Consider the following 22,034-nt stretch of genomic DNA (forward strand, 5'->3'; position numbering starts at 1 on the left):
GTGTCACCTGTGTATCGTATTGTTGATGCTTTGTTTTTTGTTCTCGCCTTTTTCGCCATGTGCCGGGTTTTCTTAATCTAGTTTTGCCACGCAAGTGTTATTTTTAGTTAGTTATGTTGGACTCTTCTCTTTGACCACACTGAGAGAGATTTTTGGTTTTTGCATTGTTTTGCCCTCCTGGCCTTAAATAAAAGACTCTTGAACTTTAAACCGATCTGCGTTCTGCACCTGTGTCCGCTCCTCTGACAAGCCCTGACAGTGTTTTGTTAAAATTGATTAAAAGCTTTAAACAGAGACCCCGTGTGAAACTTATTTTGGTGGTAACTCGTTTTCTTAAACAGTGGCGTTTCTCGCCCTAACCCTAACCCTAATAATGCTGCTCACAGCTCAGTGTCTCAGTGTCTTCACTCTTCAGTCCATCAGTTGTCGGGGTGAAAATCCCCTTGTTTTCCTTCTGATCACCCCCTGAATTAGTTTGTAAGGAAGGAGCGGATAAATTCTGGTCTCAAAATTATAATTTATTAAACAATGAGGCAAATTCTGAGTCGCAGAGCTCTGGGTTGTTGCACACAAAGAACCAAACAAGAACAACACAAGAACAGGACAACCAACAAGAACAAACAACCACACAGCAACAACGAACAACGCAACAACAACTGGACATGGAATTCACACATTGATATACCCCATGGGCGTTCCTGCCTGCCGGCCCACAGGGGCATCTACCGCCCCCCTGCAGACCCTGGTTCATACAGCAACTAGACCATTAGTGTTTACTGCCAAATAAGGTAAAACTCCAATTCCTTAAATCTCATAGGTTGTGAGTCCGATCTGGGGGTGACCATAAAACTGGGTACTCAGGAGAAAAACACATTCCTTTAGAATCTGGCTTTTATCAGGTCAAAGGTGCTGCTGTCCTTAGTCTGAATTTATGACCATCTCGTACCAACCGGAGCTCTCTCCAGAGAGCAGAAAAACAACTGATCTCATCTGCCACAGCCTGAACTGCAGAAAACAACGTTATATGACATACTATGAAATTACTTATTAATACATTCAGTATCCTCAAATTACTTTGATTTTCTATAAAATTTCCTAACACATAAACACTTATGAAAATCACATTATTAAGCGATAAACACATATAAACATGAATACTTATATATCTGAACACACTGCATGTTAACACCATGCAGAATAAATTCTTTCACCCAACAATTCCCTCTTTTGAGCTCTTATAAGAGCTCACAACAAATCTTCCTCGTCGTCACCTGGCACGGGCACCTCTGCTGCCAGCAGAGGCATCTGATATGAAGGAGAATGAAAACCTGAATCCTTCTTTTCAATTGCTGACACAATTAACCTGTAACCTAAACAGTGCACACAGGGAATATAACAACAACAACCACATGTAGTCAAAATACCCAAAAATGCTGCAAAAGAAGTGATTAGTGACATACCATACTACCGCCTTCCAGGGTCCCAGCACCCTAATCAGCCAGTCGTCCAGGGGGTTATCTATCCCTGAGTGCTCATGCAACGTACTGGAAAGAGTTCTTAAACCTTCTAAAGCTTTAGTGACCTTACCGTCGGGAGCAGTGTTATTGGGAATGAACGTACAACACATTTCATCAAACATAGCACATACACCTCCTTTCTCTGCCAATAACATATCCAAAGTCATCTGAAATCAAATCCCCATGCATCGTCTGGATATAATGGGGCAGGTTCAGTGCACAGGTGGGGCCTCGCTGATGCACAGGCAACACAACCTGACATATTTTGCTCCCTCACCTGTTTTACCATCCATCTGAACCAAATATTATCATCCTCATAACCAGTAGATAACGCTAATACATCGAACGGGGTGAGCTTATGGACTACAATGTCGGGTTAGGAGTCCCAACATTGGCCAGGCACTCCGGAAGATTTAACATAAGGGTTGTGGTCCAGGCCAGTAATTGATAACATAATGGGATTCTGCGTGCAGCTCCAATCTCTTTGTATATGGAAATACCAACTTAACAAGATCCGCCCACCTGAGGTGGTTTTAGCTTTTTTAGGTGCCCAATTTGTGTGCTGCCACCCCAATCCACAAACTTCTCCATACTGTCTCCACGACACATTATGTCCCCCGCAGTTGATTACTGCGCACAAATCAAAGATAAAAGAGAACTCTGAACCCTTATAGTAGTCTAACTCTATACCTCCCCCGTTTCTCACACATGCATCTCCTCCTGTCCCTGGTGCTCTCCTCACCCTGCGTGTGCTGGGCCCTGGATTTGACTTACCATTGGATCCTGGAAAACTGACAAAATAAGTACACACGAAATTATGTTACACAGAAAAAGTCAAAGATACACTAACTACAGACATGAAAACACAAGCTCCCAACACCCTCCAGTTACCCCACAGTCCCATCTTGTCAGCCGGAGTCTTCTTGACACAGGAACTAGAACCTCTGCTCCTGAAACTTTAGACCTTCCTCTCGACAGCTGACCTTACTGATGACTGTGGTTCGTTTCCTGGTGGGGTGATGCGCTTAACTTCGCCTATCACCCTTAGTTGGAGTGATGCGCTTAACTTCGCCTATCACTCTTAGTCCCACGCTGATCCTGATGATTGCTCATGTATGTGTATTCACCGTCTCATCCTCTTCAACCAAGTAGGGTAGACTACCTACTGGTCACACTCCTGGTTTCAGGGGATTATTCTGCCCCTTTTATTTTATCCTCCTCCTGCTCCTTCTAATGTCGGCCAGCGTCCATCCTGGCTCCAGTGATACCAGGTGTCTCCTTTCCCTTTCAGCCGCACAGCATGGGATGTCCTCTCTACCACCTGATATGGTCCCGTCCACCGTGGCTCCGACCACTTTCTCTTTATCACCTTCAGGAGGACCCACTCAGCTGTGTGTGGCTCCTTCTGGACTCTCCATCTCTCCTTTCTCCTGTAATACAAATACTAACACCAAAGCTTTAAATTCATTATATTATGGTTTATATTAATACCATACTGCATACTTCTTCAGTCTCAGCCGGCCAGCTGGTCCAGGAAACTGTCGACCTGTAAGAAGCTCATAGGGTGTACATTATATGGCGTTATTAACAGAACATCAATACAATAGATAATACTTGAACCCATATAAATTTGGTCTGTGCACAGATTTTAGCCAATTTTTGTTTTAGGTTGTAGTTTCATCCTTTCCACTTTTCCCTGTAACTATGATTGATATACTGCACCATACCTATGTTTTAGGCCTAAAGTCTGCTCCACCTTTTCCAAGTCTAAACTCTTAAAATGAGATCCATTCTGGGAATCCATGCTGTGGAATGTAATAGTTAATCAAACAGTTTATCATCCGGTTTAAAACTCAAATACATTAATACTTGTCTCACCCTCTTTTTTCTGAAACAGAACACCATTCACAACTCCACCTGTTTCAGAAACATCAAGATAAAATGGGACTAAGTGATCTAGGAGAACCAGATCGTTATAGAAGTTGAGACAATGAAAGAGACAAGAGTACAGGAGGCACAAAACCTACATCAGTAAATGATGAAGACCAGATGTTATGTGGTAGTGTGGCTAACATCTCCTGAGCCTTATTATGCCTCTACTGTATGAATGGCAACCTAATAAGCTTTAAAGGATGAAGAATTCTAAACACCTATCCTCTGTGCCTATTTATTAGAAATAGCTTTACATTTCCTAACCATGGAGCCTAATTCTGTAATATTATGTGTGATACAATGACTAAGCAAACAAGTGGCACACTATTATGTGCGATTTTGAGCCATTTAAAACTGTTCTGGTGTTAACTATACGTCAGCAGCTACTCCCTCCTCAGTCACAAACAATTTATCTGCTGTGATGGACCAATGTAGTCCCTCTCATTAGGAGGTAGAACCTCTCCTGATAGAAGAGATCCTCACACCTGTCATAGAAGAGAATAACCTACAGGGATCAGTGGACAGCCTATAGGGTCAGAAAGACATTATCCAGGGTTTCCACAGCTGGAATAGACTGAGGAGACCGCCCCCTTAAGGAGACTCAGGTAAAAACGAATCCAGCAGATATCTTCACAAGACATCTGTATCATAGTGGTTCTCATCAGCCACTGTCCAGTAAGAAAAGTCACTATTAATCCATCTGGGGAGCACATAAGGGAGGTTCCAGTTTTGATCAACAAGTCTCTGCCCATCAAATTCACTGGTGATGAGCTGGAGCAAATGAAACAATGTCTGTGGTGCTGATAACACAGTTTCACAAGTTCTGTGAATGGCAAAGGTTTCCCAAAAGAAGCCAACCGATGAAATGATGTGAGATGCCGGTGTGATCTTTGACAGCCATTTCCCTGGGGAGGATACCAGGGAGCCCCTTGTGGTCACTGACGGGGCTGCTTGTAGTGACAGTCTCTTTCCCAGTGGCCAGGTTTTCCACAATAGAAGCAGTCACCTCCACTCAAACCGCTGTATCCACCCTTTCCATGCCCCCCTCCCCTACGGCCACCCTCTTTTCCCCTCCAGTTACCTCCTCTATGATATTGACCCCACCCACCTTGATAGTGGGGACGGGTGACCCAAGATGGGGTTAAATACATATCAAGATTTCCCACAACTGGGGACTGTGGCTGAGGTGGGGGAGCAGGCTGAGGCTGAACCACCCTCTGTGATGCAGGGGTGTATTTCTTCATTTTCCTCTGATATGCTGCTTCCTTTCTAGCTTGAGCTAACTGCAGCTTTAATAATTGTGTCTGCAGCCCTTTCATCTCCATGGTCTCTGTGTCTGTGTGTAGATTCATATGGTGTACAACATGTCTCTCCCAAGCAATAGAATCACTTCCTGGTAAATCAGGGTCATTTTTCTGGGCCTGCTGAAGCAACAGGGGAAGCCCCCCTCCTCTGTTGCTGATCTGTACCAGTGCTGCTGGGCACCAGGTTGACTAGAGTTCACTCCTGTCTGTCTGTCTGTTACTCGCCCCCTCCCATCAGGGACAGTCATGATGGGGTACATCCCCAGAGATGGGGCCTGAGGTGGGGGTTGAGGTGGGGCAGCGGCTACCATAGAAGCGGGCGAATAGGGAGGCGGTATCTCCGCCCCCTGAGTTCCCTCGCTCTCTACTTCCTGCTTGGTGTCAGTTGTAGTGTCCAACTCCTTACAGTCCTCATCAAGACAACACAAATATGCCTGGTATAGAATCTTACGTTTCTCCTCATCTGCCTTTGCTGCCTTCTTCCACTTAATTTTCTCCAACACACTCACTGTCCTACGCTTCTCCTCATTTTTATCTCGCTTTAATTTAATGTTATTCTCCGCTGTTGCAATTACGCTCTTCAGCGGCTTCCTATCATCTCCTTTCACTCCTTGCTCTATCAAAGCTGCACACACCGCAGCCTGCATGTCAGCAGCTGCTCTCTTCTTGTTGTCCGGACCTGCCTGTCCGCGACAACGGCTCAACATCTTACTCATCTGCTCGTCTATTGTCCTCCACGTAGACATGATTACCACTCACCAAATCCTTCTTGCGTACCTGCTGTATGTTAAAAATATACCTTCCTATATGTGCCTTCTTCTATTCCTCAATCTGACTCTGACGGCGCAGAGACACACTCTCATATACACACACAGACACTCATTCAACCTGCAACACACACACATAGGCCTACACACACACACTCAGTTCTCCGACGGCGCGGAGTAGACACCTTTCCTCGACGGCGCGAGGTCAAAACAGTTTAACACAATTTTCAATACATAAAACACAACTTAAACAATAGGCTATATATTTTCTTCTCTTTTCTCTTTTCTCGTGATCCTTTTTTTTTGTCTTTATTATTTTGTGATCACTGTGACACTTTTCCTCTGTGTGACCCTTTTTTTTTATTTTTTAAGCTTTAGGCGGTCATCACTGTCGTTTCAGGGGTCATCAAATCCCACGGGCTTTCAACCGAGCTTTATCTATATTTGCGTCCAAATATAGCGGGGGATGCTACTCCCAATGACATAACGCTCATTCACGTTATTGTATTAACCCTTTTTTTATTCTTTTTATTTTTAATTGGTTAATATCTCTCTCAGTGTCACTTTTCCTTTTTCTCTTTTACTTCATCTCATTTTCTCTTTTACTTCATCTCATTTTCTTTTACTTCATCTCATTTTCTTTTACTTCATCTCATTTTACTTCACTTATTAAGACTTACAATCTGCCTCTTACAATTTGAACTCTAAAACACCGTACCCATCCCAGTGACTACTTAATTTAGATTGTCCAATGTGCAGAATTTTGATTAAACAGGTATCTGCTTACCTTGTTATTATTGGCCAGCCAGTAGTCACTCCGTCAGGCAAGATGTCATTTGACCCACACTCCTTCGAGCCCCACGTTGGGCGCCAAATTGTCGGGGTGAAAATCCCCTTGTTTTCCTTCTGATCACCCCCTGAATTAGTTTGTAAGGAAGGAGCGGATAAATTCTGGTCTCAAAATTATAATTTATTAAACAATGAGGCAAATTCTGAGTCGCAGAGCTCTGGGTTGTTGCACACAAAGAACCAAACAAGAACAACACAAGAACAGGACAACCAACAAGAACAAACAACCACACAGCAACAACGAACAACGCAACAACAACTGGACATGGAATTCACACATTGATATACCCCATGGGCGTTCCTGCCTGCCGGCCCACAGGGGCATCTACCGCCCCCCTGCAGACCCTGGTTCATACAGCAACTAGACCATTAGTGTTTACTGCCAAATAAGGTAAAACTCCAATTCCTTAAATCTCATAGGTTGTGAGTCCGATCTGGGGGTGACCATAAAACTGGGTACTCAGGAGAAAAACACATTCCTTTAGAATCTGGCTTTTATCAGGTCAAAGGTGCTGCTGTCCTTAGTCTGAATTTATGACCATCTCGTACCAACCGGAGCTCTCTCCAGAGAGCAGAAAAACAACTGATCTCATCTGCCACAGCCTGAACTGCAGAAAACAACGTTATATGACATACTATGAAATTACTTATTAATACATTCAGTATCCTCAAATTACTTTGATTTTCTATAAAATTTCCTAACACATAAACACTTATGAAAATCACATTATTAAGCGATAAACACATATAAACATGAATACTTATATATCTGAACACACTGCATGTTAACACCATGCAGAATAAATTCTTTCACCCAACACAGTCCAGTCTGACCCTTTGGATGAGATTCTTTGTGTCTGAGTCCTGCCTGCTTTTTGGACTGTGGAGCTGTTTCTTCCTGTGTTTGGACCTTTTCAACCCTTTGTGGTCTCTTATTGGATTTTGTCTTTTGTCTGCTTTGGTTGTCTCTGTTATGTCCCAGGCTGAGGGGAAACCCACACACAGCATGTCTGCACCTCCCCACTCGTCCCCACTCTCAGATCGGCAGCTACACAGGCTGGTTTCAGTGTTAGGCTGCAGTTCATGAACTCAGAGCTGAGCAGTGCCCAAACAAACACAGAGACACTACAACACACTAAAGCTCCCTAACAAGAGAAAAAAGGAAAACCAATGACAAAGCTGGAACCTAAAACTCCTGCTGGGGAGTAATAAACTCCAGTAAACACCAAAGAAATCCAACCGCCGAGGCTGCGCTACAACAGCTCTGATGGACTGATAGAACACTGACTCATGCACAATAACATGAGGAAAGACTGAGTCAAACTTACACCTCCTCAGCCCAGGTTTTAACCTCTGCTCTCCACCATGCTCCACCCTGCAGGAAGAAACACAGTCAGAATGATTTTCTAACCAACATGAGTCCAAACTGCTGATCAACATGAAGCAGAGTTCCTCAGTTTGTCAGAGACACACAAACAGACTGAAACTCATCTGTGTCGACTCCAGAAGAGTCTCTCCTGATCTGCTCTGTGTTTATTCATGTCCTCCATTCTGTGAAATATTGCTCTCTGTCAGTGCTTTACTGTAAAATCCTCTTCATGCAGCAACAGTGTAGGTTTGATCTCAGCATTGTGCATTTATCCAAAGCAGCAAACAAGCCACACTGTCTCTGACTGTTTGTTCCTTTCACTCTATATGCAAACACAAGCCTGGTTCACATGTGTCATGGATGGAAGAGTTTCTGACACACTTCAAATAAATACATTCACTCATGTCTGTGTGTAGTTTTTACAGTGATAATATTGTAGTGTCTCCCTGCTCTCTGTCTCTGACTGAAGGAACTCCTCCTTCTACCATTGTGTTGTTGTCTCCTCTGAAGCTTCACATATGGATTGTTTCAGGAACATTTGTTTGTGGAAATAATTCAGTGGTTCTTACAGCTGAGGACATTAATAAGTAGGGCATCATTTTGTATTTGATCTGCACTAAGTGTGACTGAAAATCAGTCTGTATGTATTTTGACATGAAGAACGTGTATAAAGAAAAGTGAAGTTAACATGATGGACACTTAATGATGGAGGAAGATGAACATCAGGGATCAGTGATTATTTCTTCTCTGCAGTTTCAGTCCATCCATCAACAGCTGTGGATATATGAGCTAAACTGACAGACTGAGGAGGACTCATGCTCTGTGGTCTCTGTGTACCTGAGAGTCTTCAGACTACAATCTGGACTGTTGAGTAAAGCAGACAGCAGCTTCACTCCTGAGTCTCCTGGATGATTGTAGCTCAGGTCCATCTCTCTCAGATAGGAGGGGTTGGAGGTCAGAGCCGAGGCCAGAGAAGCACAGCCCTCCTGTGTGATCAGACAACCTGACAGACTGGAGGTACAAAACATGTCATGAACTCAAGAAGAAAGAAGGAAAATCCAACAGATCTTCAACATGAACATGAAGCAGAATTTAACTGATGATCAACAAGCTGGATCCTGACCTGAGAGTCTCCAGTCTGCAGTCTGGACCCCCTAATCCGTGAGACAGCTGCTTCACTCCTGAATCCTGCAGGTCGTTATTATCCAGATCCAGCTCTCTCAGACTAGAGGACTGGGAGCTGAGGACTGAGGACAGAGCTTCACAGCTTCTCTCTGAGAGGTTACAGCTGCTCAGCCTGAAAGAAATGAAATGTGTACATTTAACAATACTGAATAATTGTAAGAAGTAGAGCAGTGCAATGAAAAAAACAATTCTACAACATGAAAGGACACTATTGTCTAAGCTTAGTAATGTCAGTGGTTATAATTTGTGAATTATGTTTGTACATTTTTTATTATTAATCATCTGTCATTTCTATGGCAGAGAACAGGAATCAGCCAATCAGAAAAAAATGTATTGTTGCCAGGTGAGGTCTGAGATTCAGCTGCAAGCACACGGTGCAGCAGACGTTATGGCATATAGGGCAGGCCAGGAGTGAGAGACAGGGAGCGGGTTTCCTTCTATATTGATCCTCCCTCTGTGTTTCAGTCACTTCATGTGAACTGATTGGGTGCTGATCAACACAAGCAGACACATCAGCACAGATTCATGTGAACTAAGTTACCTGTTGTGCAGCTTTTTTTGGAGGCTTTGGGTAATCTGTTTCTAATCTGTTTAATCTGATCTGTTCTGTGAAGTCTCTAAAACCTGACAGTGCAGCTGATGGCCTCATTGGGAATACAGTGAAACAGAAATGTGGTTTTTGTGGTTAAAGTCATGGTGGCACAGAGGTAGACAGTAACAGATGTAAACATTTTGTTCTAATAACCTGTTAGTGTAGTGCCACCATGAGGCTGACAGAACTGTTTCATTTTCAGTTGGTTTTATATTTGTCATCATGGCTTAAAATAAATAAGGAGTTATTGAATCTCTCAGTAATAGTTGTTGAGTTAACCCTTTACTTCTGTCAGTATAATAGCTGTTGAAATCCACCAGAATGCAGGAAATGGCTTCTACTTCATCCAAAATGTTCTGGGGGAGGTAACTCTGATACTTTTCCACATTAAAACCATACAGCCTGTCCTTATTAGCTTTAGATATGATTCCAGCCTCAGACCTTTATGGTGTATTTCCAGGCTATTCTTTAAGGTCAGTGACTTCATATTGTTCATCTTCAGCAGTTTCTGTTTCATAACTTCCTAATGTTCAAAGGTTTTCTACTTTTCACAATAAAACAGCTTCATCTATTCAAAGTGTTTCAGCAACTTAAATTCAGACTGCAGATTCTCCAGCAATTCAGAGCAATCCTTCACATCATTCAGAGCAATGCTTCAGCTGCAGCAACCAAACTCACATTTTCTGCAGGAAATGCTTTCTAGTTAACTTTGTGTTCATAGTGTGTCAATTCATATTTTCCTCTTGTTTAATGAGTTGCAGTTTAATGTTATAGATGTACTTGCACAATCCATCATCATTTAATCTCTTGAGTGAAGCCTACATCTAGAAGGTTTCATTCCTAAATGTGTTTTGTTTGTAACCCAGTTTAAAATCCCCACATGTTTTAATGAGTGTTGATCATTTCAGTTCAAGTTTAAATGTGTAAGCATTTAAAATGTGATTTCAAAGGGTAAAAAAGTGTTACATGTTTGTTGTGTTATGTTAAAGAATGTTGCTGAAAGATGTCCCACCAGCATAGATGGGGTTAATAACAAGTGACAGGACCGTGAGCACAGTGTGACACAGACTAGGAGAGGTGTGTCGGAGAAACATGTGTAACACAGAGATTTTCTGTCTTCATTTCTAAGTTAGCAGTGCACAAAACGGTGTGTAACTTGTGTCTTAAGGTTGTTGACAGGACAACCTGTGAGAAGAAGTCTAGCAGCATACTGAGAGGCGGGAAGACTTTCAGCACGAAGTTCAGACGGTTCATGTTTGGTGCTAATGCTAAAGCTAGCTGTTAGCCACCTGGAAGAATAGATTCAAGTCAGTTGATGACAAGTGAAGGGACTTTTTCTAGCTCTAGTTGGACTCACTCAGTCGACTGTTTGAGGAGCTCATCTGCTGTTTTCCACGTGAGGACAGAGAAGAGACACGGACGGAGGTTGGAGCCACTAGGACTTGGGAGTTTCTTCCGGCAAGAAGAGAGGATAGAGACAGTAGACGGAGTCTGTGGTGAGATGCTGATGCTGAGCCTGCTCCTGTGACTGTTGGAGGACGGGACTGGAACACCTCAGGTGCTTGTTTTATTTTGCTCAGAGAGTAAAGCAGCCAGCAGTTTTGGGCGTCCACGAACACAAGCACCGCATCAGGCCTGCTGCGGTATATGTCAGTCTGTAATCATTTAAGTTGCTGCTTTATAGAGTGTATTAAGGTGTGGGGGCCACAACTTTTGTTTAAGTGACCTTGAGGTTGGTAAACTGAGTTTCTGAATTCATTAGAGGGTTAAGAAAAAAGGTTATATTGTGTTTTTGCCTCCAAACAGCTGGAGTGTTTTTCTTTAAAAAAGTGACATTTGATGTTTAAGGCTCCAAAACAATATTCTAATTTTATTTTCATGTTCTTAGTTCACCAGCATTAACCTTTTCTTAAATAACAGAGAATTATTTTTCTAAAACCTTGTGTTGTGTTACTTATTACTCACCTGAGAAAGGGCAGGGATTCAATTGCAGAGACATATGCAGACGTAGTTAAGATCTTCATTAAAAATATAATTTAAAGATGGCCATTTGATTGATGGGTTAAACACTGCACTTGTGTGTATTAAAGGGACATCCAAGATAATAATTAAAACTGAGTTAATCAGGGTTAAGAAACATTGGATAAATACTTTAAAAGAACCTAAAAGCCTGCCCTCATCTGTAATGTGGTGAGAGTTGCTCCTCTGGCACTTCCTGTGTTTTTCATTTCTTGCTCGTTTCCTTGTTTTTGTTCTTTCCAGGCGCGATGGTCCAGCTGGGTGGAGTCGTGGCTTCTTCTCACCTGGGTTCCGTTTCCCGTCATTCCGCCGGCTACTTAAGCGCCGCCTCCCTTCTCCTCGGCGCCAGTTCTTCACTGCTATTTTCGTACTAAGCAACCAGCCACCTTTCTGTCCGTTCTAAGTGACCAGTGACTTACCTTGTTTTTTGCCTAGGCCTCCAGCCGCGCCACCCGGTTGTTTCTCGCCCTGGACCTGAGTTGTGCTTCGCCCTCGTGGTTGTTTTTCGTTCCTCCTTCAAGTTACCTCGTAGTTCGCCCTTGTGGTTGTTTTTGGTTATATTTTGGACTCAGCTCAGTTTTCGCCTCAGTGGTAGTTTTTTGTTTTCTCTATTAAAGTGAGTAAATGTACCTGCTTCTGGAGCTCCGTCTGTGATCGTACATAACATCATCAATATGACTACAGAGGGGAGCGCTACATGTTGTTGAAGTGTTTTCTATGTTCACACATGTTTGTCGGAAATATTTTACACCAGAAAGTTCCAACAATTTTATTTTGGAACTCATTTGTACTAGTTATATCTACAACTCATGCTGATATACAACTGAAAACAAAACCATGCTGCATCTCAAAGAGCTTCAGTAAACCCAAACCTCCCTCATTGATCAGACAACTTGACAAGAGTAGAGTTACAAAATCAGAAACTCAAAAAGCAAGAACTAAACCCCTACAGACATTCAACATCTGGGGTTGGGTGGGTTAGTAATGCATCATAAGTTCAAAACATAAGCAGCAAAATCCAACCGATCAACCAATGAAATGTGAAGACTGGATCAACACCCAGATTTACCCTGACCCGAGGATCTGCAGTCTTGGGACTTCAGAGCTCACCCCACCACAAACTTTACATCACAACACATAAAACTATTGAGACTGACCTCAGAGTCTGCAGTCCACAACTCTCCAGAAAACCACGTAGCTGCTCCACATCCTGCAGGTGGTTCCCACTGAGGTCCAGATATCTCAGCTGGGAGGGGTTAGCCTTCAGAGCTGATCCCAGAGAGCTGATCTCTGACAAACCACAGCCACACAACCTAATAAAACAATACAAGACATTGATAGAGCCATTGATACCACTGATCATCTAATAATATGGGATAACATTAAAACATACAGATTACTGTTACTGGGAGGGAAGAAAATAATAATTATTCACTGAATTACTGAGCAACATTTGAACATATGAGTAGATCTGATTTGTCATCAGAGCAACAGTGACTGAAGATACACATGTCTGTGGTCCTTTTCTGTCTGTCAGTCCTGACAGATGATTTAAAAACTGGACCTCAGCCTAATAATAACATTAACTGACCTAAGAACCTGCAGTATGCAGTGAGGACTGTCCAGTCCAGCACATAGCTGCTTCAGTCCTGAATCCTCCAGCCTGTTCTGGCTCATGTCGAGCTCTGTCAGATGGGAGGGGTCGGACTTCAGAGCTGAGGCCACAACTTCCCAGTGAGTCTCTGAGAGTTCACAGTCAGAAAGTCTGTGATGACAGAAATATCAGAACATTATGAAAGGGACACTTTAAGTAGTAGCAGTGATCTCATTTGATCTGACTGTTTGACATGTAACAATAGTTCTGATCATTCTCATCGTCTCATTTTGACAGTGTATTTCACTTTATTCCTCTGTTGTAGGTTCTTCCAGCTGATATTGCTGAAAGATAAATTCTTCTCTTTCATGCAGAGACTTTAAAGAGTTATTCAGTTGTGTGACATCCTGATTGAACTGTTTGTGTAATGGTATGTGTCTGCATGTTTGCATACCATGATGTTGTGCTGCAGTTTTTGCAGTCTTTGTATCTACAGTGGGGAAAAAAGTATTTAGTCAGCCACCAATTGTGCAAGTTCTCCCACTTAAAAAGATGAGAGAGGCCTGTAATTTTCATCATATGTATACCTGAACTATGAGAGACAAAATAAGAAAAGAAAATGTAGAAAATCACGTTGTAGGATTTTTAATGAATTAATTGGTAAATTCCTCAGTAAAAGAAGTATTTGGTCACCTACAAACAAGCAAGATTTCTGGCTCTCACAGACCTGTAACTTTTTCTTTAAGAGGCTCCTCTGTCCTCCACTCGTTACCTGTATTAATGGCATCTGTTTGGAGTCGTTATCAGTATAAAAGACACCTGTCCACAACCTCAAACAGTCACACTCCAAACTCCACTATGGCCAAGACCAAAGAGCTGTCAAAGGACACCAGAAACAAAATTGTAGACCTGCACCAGGCTGGGAAGACTGAATCTGCAATAGGTAAGCAACTTGGTGTGAAGAAATCAACTGTGGGAGCAATTATTAGAAAATGGAAGACATACAAGACCACTGATAATCTCCCTCGATCTGGGGCTCCACGCAAGATCTCACCCCGTGGGGTCAAAATGATCACCAGAACTGTGAGCAAAGATCCCAGAACCACACGGGGGGACCTAGTGAATGACCTCCGGAGAGCTGGGACCAAAGTAACAAAAGCTACCATCAGTAACACTGCGCCGCCAGGGACTCAAATCCTGCAGTGCCAGACGTGTCCCCCTGCTTAAACCAGTACATATCCAGGCCCGTTTGAAGTTTGCTAGAGAGCATTTGGATGATCCAGAAGAGGATTGGGAGAATGTCATATGGTCAGATGAAACCAAAATAGAACTTTTTGGTAAAAACTCAACTTGTCGTGTTTGGAGGAGAAAGAATGCTGAGTTGCATCCGAAGAACACCATACCTACTGTGAAGCATGGGGGTGGAAACATCATGCTTTGGGGCTGTTTTTCTGCAAAGGGACCTGGACGACTGATCCGTGTAAATGAAAGAATGAATGGGGCCATGTATCGTGAGATTTTGAGTGAAAACCTCCTTCCATCAGCAAGGGCATTGAAGATGAAACGTGGCTGGGTCTTTCAACATGACAATGATCCCAAACACACCGCCCGGGCAACAAAGGAGTGGCTTCGTAAGAAGCATTTCAAGGTCCTGGAGTGGCCTAGCCAGTCTCCAGAGCTCAACCCCATAGAAAATCTTTGGAGGGAGTTGAAAGTCCGTGTTACCCAGCGTCAGCCCCAAAACATTACTGCTCTAGAGGAGATCTGCATGGAGGAATGGGCCAAAATACCAGCAAAAGTGTGTGAAAACCTTGTGAGGACTTACAGAAAACGTTTGACCTCTGTCATTGCCAACAAAGGGTATATAACAAAGTATTGAGATGACATTTTGTTATTGACCAAATACTTATTTTCCACCATAATTTGCAAATAAATTCTTTAAAAATCCTACAATGTGATTTTCTGGATTTTTGTTTCTCATTTTGTCTCTCATAGTTGAGGTATACCTGTGATGAAAATTACAGGGCTCTCTCATCTTTTTAAATAGGAGAACTTGCACAATTGGTGGCTGACTAAATACTTTTTTTCCCCACTGTATGTGGTTACAGACCTATGTGGGTGGTTCCTGCCTTCATCCATCTCAGCCTGGTTGCCTTCATCCATGTCAGTATCATCCTTGGACAAGTGCATCCAGTGTGTGGGACCTGTATCCTCCTTGAAGTGGCTTGGATATAAGTGCAAAGGTAAGCTGCAGTATTTAGTACAGTGGTGTAGTACAGGGCCGTAGGTGGACGTGCACTCCTTACATCTACCTAAAACATAGATGCACCTGAAAGGGAAGGTGTCTAATACAACAGTCCAAAAATAAATCCTTCTAACGTTTGTGCATACAAACTGATGCAACTGGATGCCAATTGTCAGATATGTTGTTTGTTGTGTCGTGGTCTGTCATAGCCTACTGACACATGCAATAATCATTTTTGTCAATTTAATTATATTAAATAAAGTCTAAATGTGGTGTTGTATGTAGTTCAACACCACCAAGAAATAAAGCCTCCACATTTAAAACTATTGAAACACTGAACCTTCAGGATGGAGGATTTATTGTGGCATTTTTATGGTACACTACATGTATTTTTATCTAGTTGCATGTAATAAACTGATCCTTTGGTGTATGCATTCTCATTTACAGTATCTCACAAAGGTGAGCCCACCCCTCATATTTTTGTTGTATCTGTTGTATCTTTTCATGGGATAATACTATAGAAACAAAACTTTGATACAACTTAAAGGAGTAATTGTACAGCTCGTATAACAGTATAGATTTACTAAAAATAACTCCACATACAGCCATTAAAATAATTAAATTAAATTAAAATTTAATTAAAAAATATAAACAGCTGGCAACAAAAGTGGGTACTATGCTAAAGGTTGTCCCGATTCTTGTCTTTTAATTCTTTTTATTCGCTCTATGCACTCACAAGAGCGGAAAACACTATTAGAGAAAATGAGAAATAAGGGAAATTTTAGACATAACGTTGCAGTTTTACAAGATGGAACGGGACCATTGAAAGTTAAGAGAAAACCTAAAACTAAATCATTGGCAGGATGTACATTGTCAAGGGATGTACATTCGGAAAGAGTTTTGGCGACATGTCCGCAAATGCCCCTGCAAGCCAGAAAATAAAGATACTGAAAAGGAACCTGGAAGAACCAGAGTGCTGGGTTTGGCTGCTGCTCTACAGACTGCATCCAGTCACCGGATTCCAGGTGGTGTGTGGAAGCTCCTGACGAGATGAGGTTGCTTCGGTTGTGCGAAATGACCTGTGTATTGTTCAGTTTGCCCAGTCCCTCTACAACAGACATGGGCAAGATGCTACAAAGAGTGAATACATGAGACAGAAGCTCAGGGAAGTTGGTCGCTTGTTGGTGTGTCTGCGCTCGGAATTCTCAATACAAAACCTGGAGGAGGCTGTGAGAGAAGTAGTTTGAGGCCACCCTCAAACTACTTCTCTCAATGGAGAAAGGACATCTTTCCAGAATGCAGGGAAAATCATTGGATGAGATTGAACTTGAGGGTATGTATATCTTGAGAGATTATTTAGTCTGAACACAGTGCATGTGTACACTGTCTTCATTTGACCTTTATTCACACCATGTCCCAGAGGAAATTGTGTTTAGTGATGATGAAGCCAAGGACGGCGAGAATGAGTCCGATGATAGTGGAACGGAATTCACAACGGAGTGTGAAACTCGTGAACCTGTTGATGCTGCTTCAGAGTCTACAGTCACAGAGCCGCTCCATGACACGGGAGGTTTTGGTAAGTTGCCTTACACTATACTTGTGTTTCTGATAATGAAATGTATTTTACCATGACAAAAACTTTTTTCCATATGTGTTCAGCAGAAACTGTGTCAACAGTGACATCCACGGTAAATGAGACTGTCTCTGTATCTGAAGGTAAGGCAAGTTTAGTTGCAGAGCAATGTTACATAAGGCGTAAACAAATTAACTGTTTCCCCACCAAACAGTTAGAACTGATGAAGCTGCTTGGATGAGCAGCGAAACGTCTTCTAGAAAACTCCACAAGTCCAGATGCCTTGCTTCAATCTTCTCTACGTATGATGACCTGGATGACTGAGAATCTTCATCAACATATTAGGGGGGTGTATTTTGCATTTTTGCAAAATTTTTGTAGATGTATTTTTGTAAATGTCTAACACAGCAACATTTAAACTTTGCCTTGTTGGTCATAACAGAACATGTTTTAAAATGACATTAACAGTGAGAAATGTAGCAGCTAGCTTAGCACACTATGCAGGTAAGTGCACTTTAAATTAAGGACTGTATTTGAACAGACAGTTTGCCACTAATGTCCCTGAACATGTTTGGATTCCACAGCTTTAGTTTGAAGCAGTATTGTACTAATAATTTATGCTTTTACCACATGTTTAAAATCAATCTTATCAAAATAACTAAACACAAAATAAACGTGTAAAAGTGCACATTTACGGAGCGTCATTGCGCCACAAAGATTTAGCGCAGTTAAACGCAGCGATCGTAGCGCGCTCTGACCGGCTGTGCTTCAGGGTTGGTTCAGAAAGGTCCACAGCTGCGTGGTAGCGCTGCAGTGTCTCTCTGAGTCTTTCTCTGTGTCTTTGCTTCTTTTTAATGTCCCGGGCAGGAGCAGGTGAGTGATCGCAGTTCCGCCGACGTCACAGGTTGAGGAGAAAAAGGGCAATCGGGCAGTTCAACACAAATTTTAGAATTCAAACGTAAATGTTTCTGATCCATCACCAGAACACTGGGAAACACATTTACTACCCTTTGTGTCATCAGGGACAAAAATGTCCGCTTCTAAAAACTGCTCTAAAAACTGAACAGATTCATATTTTTCTGCATCAATATGTGGAACAACTTCAGGACTGCTCAGAACTACCAAACATGAAATCATTGGAGGAGTTTAACGCTTTAAATGCCAGTTAGAATGCATGATGCAAATATTTCATGTAAAAATGCACAAAACAAGTTATTTTACAAGTTGGAAGGCTCAGGCATTATTTTATATCTGTCATGTCAAAGTTGAGCCAAAATATTGAGTTGGAGTTATTAGTGTTTGTATTGCAGCAGTTTTAAATGGTGTTTTCCACTTAGGTCCATTAACTCCTATTATAATACTACATTTTAATATCAGAGCCATAACAACATGGAATCATGCATTTCTTAATGTAAGGGTTTCATTTGTGAGGACATGTCAAAGTTGATGTTGATCATAAATTCTGTCATGGTTTCAGCCAGGTCTTTTATTTTGTAGTTCATTTTCTGTTTGTATTAGTTTTAGTTTTACTAGTAACTTCCTGTTTTATTTTGAAACTCGATCTTCCCCTTGTGTTTCAGTTCTGTTTACTTCCCCCTCCTCATGTGTGCTCCCTTCCCCCACCTGTGATTACCTGCTCCGCCCTAATGTGCTTCACCTGTGTCCAATTGTCTTCCCGCCCTCCTGTGTATAAAGCCTGTGTGTTTCCTGCCCCTTGTTGCCAGTTCGTTTTGTGAGTCTTCCATGCGACACAGCCGTCCAAGTAGCCTTTCCGCTCTTGTGATTATCCCTACGTCTTTTCGAGTAAGTTTCCCTATGTCTTTTCGAGTAAGTTTTGGATTCTCTTGTGTGTGACTTGGATTGGACTTGACTACTGCATTTTGCCTTTGCCTTTTTGGATTACCTCTGCCTCGTGGACTGAACTCCTGTGTACCGAACCTTGCTTGAATTAAACTCTGAGTTTGCTTTCACCAAAGTCTGCATTTGTGTCCTCCGTCTCACAACCCCCCTTTGACATTACGAACTGGCCATTAAAGGACGCAGCAGACATGGAAGCAGTCGGAGCAGCTGTTTCGAGCCAAAGCCCTCTGGAATCGCCATTTAAGATGGTGCATCTCTGGAGGAAGGTCTACCGGCTTTGGGAAACTGTTCAGGCCGAGTTAGACCGGGTGGACAATCTGCCGTCCCCTCCCACAGACCACGAGGAGATGTGGCGGTTGGTTAACCGCAGGGTTGTCCTGCTAAAGCAGTTGGGGGAGATGTGGAACTGGAAAGAGGTACTGAGAACAGGGATGAGCCAAGCGCTAAATGCTGAGCCTTGGCTCCACCTCCATTTTCTAAGGCCTTTCCAGGAGATGGATGAGCTCACTGCTCCTGTGGCCTCTTTTCTGCCCTCATGGTTCCCCCAACCAGTCCACGACTCATCTGGGGATTTTCTGCTGGTCCCAGGCGACGTCGCTCCTCCCGTCTCGGCCAGAGGGCGGGCTCCTGACGACGTCACCAGTTCCGGTTCCGCCCAGAGGCGGGCTCTCGATGACGTCACCACTTCCGGTTCCGCCCGGAGGCAGTCTACAGTCGACACCGTTCTCCCCAGTGCCGCCCGGAGGCGGACTCCCGACGACGTCGCCACTTCCGGTTCCGCCCGGAGGCGGGCTCCCGACGACGTCGCCACTTCCGGTTCCGCCCGGAGGCGGGCTCCCGACGACGTCGCCACTTCCGGTTCCGCCCGGAGGCGGGCTCCAGACGACGTCGCTCCTCCCGTCTTGGCCAGAGAGCGGGCTCCAGACATCGCCACCTGCCCCTGAAACCTCCAGTGCCCCCCGCAGAGGACTTCCTGCCAAGACTGGAGTGGCAGAGACACTGGAGGCCATCTGTCTGGATGCAGGGGGTGCATCCAGCCTTGACCTTGGAGGGCCATCTGTTCTGGGTCCACGCCCTGACCCAGAGGGACCCTCAGCCCCAGCGACTGATTTTGTCACTGGGGAACCCCCAACCCCAGTTTCCTGTCCAAGTCATGGTGGGGTTCCGTCCCCAAGTTCCAGCCCTCAGCCTGGTGGGGTTCCGTCCCTGGCTTCCTGTTCCGACCCCGGTGGTCCACCGCTCCCGAGTCCCTGTTCCGACCCCGGTGGTCCACCGCTCCCGAGTCCCTGTTCCGACCCCGGTGGTCCACCGCTCCCGAGTCCCTGTTCCGACCCCGGTGGTCCACCGCTCCCGAGTCCCAGTCCCGACGCCGGTGGTCCTTCGCCTCTGGTCTTCAGTTCCGACGCCGGTGGTCCCTCGCCTCTGGTCTCCAGCCCTGACGCCGGTGGTCCTCCCTCAGTTCTGGTTTCCTGTCCGGACCCCGGAGGGTCCTCGGCTCTGGTTTCCTGTCCGGACCCCGGAGGGTCCTCGGCTCTGGTTTCCTGTCCGGACCCCGGAGGGTCCCCGGCTCTGGTTTCCTGTCCGGACCCCGGAGGGTCCCCTGCTCTGGCTTCCAGTCTGGACCCTGGAGGGTCTTTTGCCTCGTCTTCGGCTCTGGCTTCCAGTCTGGACCCTGGAGGGTCTTTTGCCTCGTCTTCGGCTCTGGCTTCCAGTCTGGACCCTGGAGGGTCTTTTGCCTCGTCTTCGGCTCTGGCTTCCAGTCTGGACCCTGGAGGGTCTTCTGCCTCGTCTTCGGTTCTGGCTTCCAGTCTGGACCCTGGAGGGTCTTCTGCCTCGTCTTCGGTTCTGGCTTCCTGTCTGGACCCTGGAGGGTCTTCTGCCTCGTCTTCGGTTCTGGCTTCCTGTCTGGACCCAGGAGGGTCCGCCTCGCCTTCCTCGCTGGTCTTCTGCCCGGACCCAGGAGGGTCCGTCGTCTCGTCCTCGCTGGTCTTCTGCCCGGACCCAGGAGGGTCCGCCTCGCCTTCCTCGCTGGTCTTCAGCCCGGACCCAGGAGGGTCCGTCGTCTCGTCCTCGCTGGTCTTCTGCCCGGACCCAGGAGGGTCCGCCTCGCCTTCCTCGCTGGTCTTCAGCCCGGACCCAGGAGGGTCCGTCATCTCGTCATCGCTGGTGGTCTTCCGCCCGGACCCAGGAGGGTCCGTCATCTCGTCATCGCTGGTGGTCTTCCGCCCGGACCCAGGAGGGTCCGTCGTCTCGTCATCGCTGGTGGTCTTCCGCCCGGACCCTGGAGGGTCCACGTCTCCATCGCTGGTGGTCTTCCGCCCGGACCCTGGAGGGTCCGCGTCTCCATCTCTGTTGTTTTCCCACCTGGACCCTGGAGGGTCCGCGTCTCCATCTCTGTTGTTTTCCCGCCCGGACCCTGGAGGGTCCGCGTCTCCATCTCTGTTGTTTTCCCGCCTGGACCCTGGAGGGGCCGCGTCTCTATCTCTGTTGTTCTTCCGCCCAGACCCTGGAGGGTCTGCAACCTCGTCTCTGGTGTTCCCCCGCCGTTTCTCTCGACCCTGGGAAATCTCGGCCTTCTCAGCCTCTGGCCTTGCTCTCTGAGCCCCCCCAGACTTCGTCACGCTGGGTCTCTACCCAGTTTTCTGAGTTTTTGTTTTCTGGACCCTTATTAGACTGATTTTTTGCTCCCTGTATATTTGTTCAGACTCGTGGTTTCTAGTGGAACGTCTGGGAGCCGTTCCTTGAGGGGGGGGTACTGTCATGGTTTCAGCCAGGTCTTTTATTTTGTAGTTCATTTTCTGTTTATATTAGTTTTAGTTTTACTAGTAACTTCCTGTTTTATTTTGAAACTCGATCTTCCCCTTGTGTTTCAGTTCTGTTTACTTCCCCTTCCTCATGTGTGCTCCCTTCCCCCTCCTGTGATTACCTGCTCCGCCCTAATGTGCTTCACCTGTGTCCAATTGTCTTCCCGCCCTCCTGTGTATAAGGCCTGTGTGTTTCCTGCCCCTTGTTGCCAGTTCGTTTTGTGAGTCTTCCATGCGACACAGCCGTCCAAGTAGCCTTTCTGCTCTTGTGATTATCCCTACGTCTTTTCGAGTAAGTTTCCCTACGTCTTTTCGAGTAAGTTTTGGATTCTCTTGTGTGTGACTTGGATTGGACTTGACTACTGCATTTTGCCTTTGCCTTTTTGGATTACCTCTGCCTCGTGGACTGAACTCCTGTGTACCG

At 44.8% G+C, this 22,034-nt stretch overlaps 1 protein-coding gene across 1 annotated transcript in view; it reads right to left on the bottom strand.

Moving 5' to 3' along the window:
- LOC114429733 (stonustoxin subunit beta-like) overlaps nt 1-9,019 on the bottom strand; it is a gene marked incomplete at both ends in the record, with an annotated part of 11,716 nt that extends 2,697 nt beyond the window's left edge. Inside the window, 3 exons of the mRNA XM_028398375.1 lie at nt 7,698-7,744; nt 8,576-8,749; nt 8,862-9,019. Of these exons, the coding sequence (XP_028254176.1) occupies nt 7,698-7,744; nt 8,576-8,749; nt 8,862-9,019 (379 nt within the window). The remainder of the gene's footprint in view (nt 1-7,697; nt 7,745-8,575; nt 8,750-8,861) is intronic.
- Between the last annotated feature and the right edge of the window lie 13,015 nt (nt 9,020-22,034).

The sequence above is a fragment of the Parambassis ranga genome, unplaced genomic scaffold, assembly GCF_900634625.1.
Source record: "Parambassis ranga unplaced genomic scaffold, fParRan2.1 scaffold_21_arrow_ctg1, whole genome shotgun sequence".
Lineage (NCBI taxonomy): Eukaryota > Metazoa > Chordata > Actinopteri > Ambassidae > Parambassis > Parambassis ranga.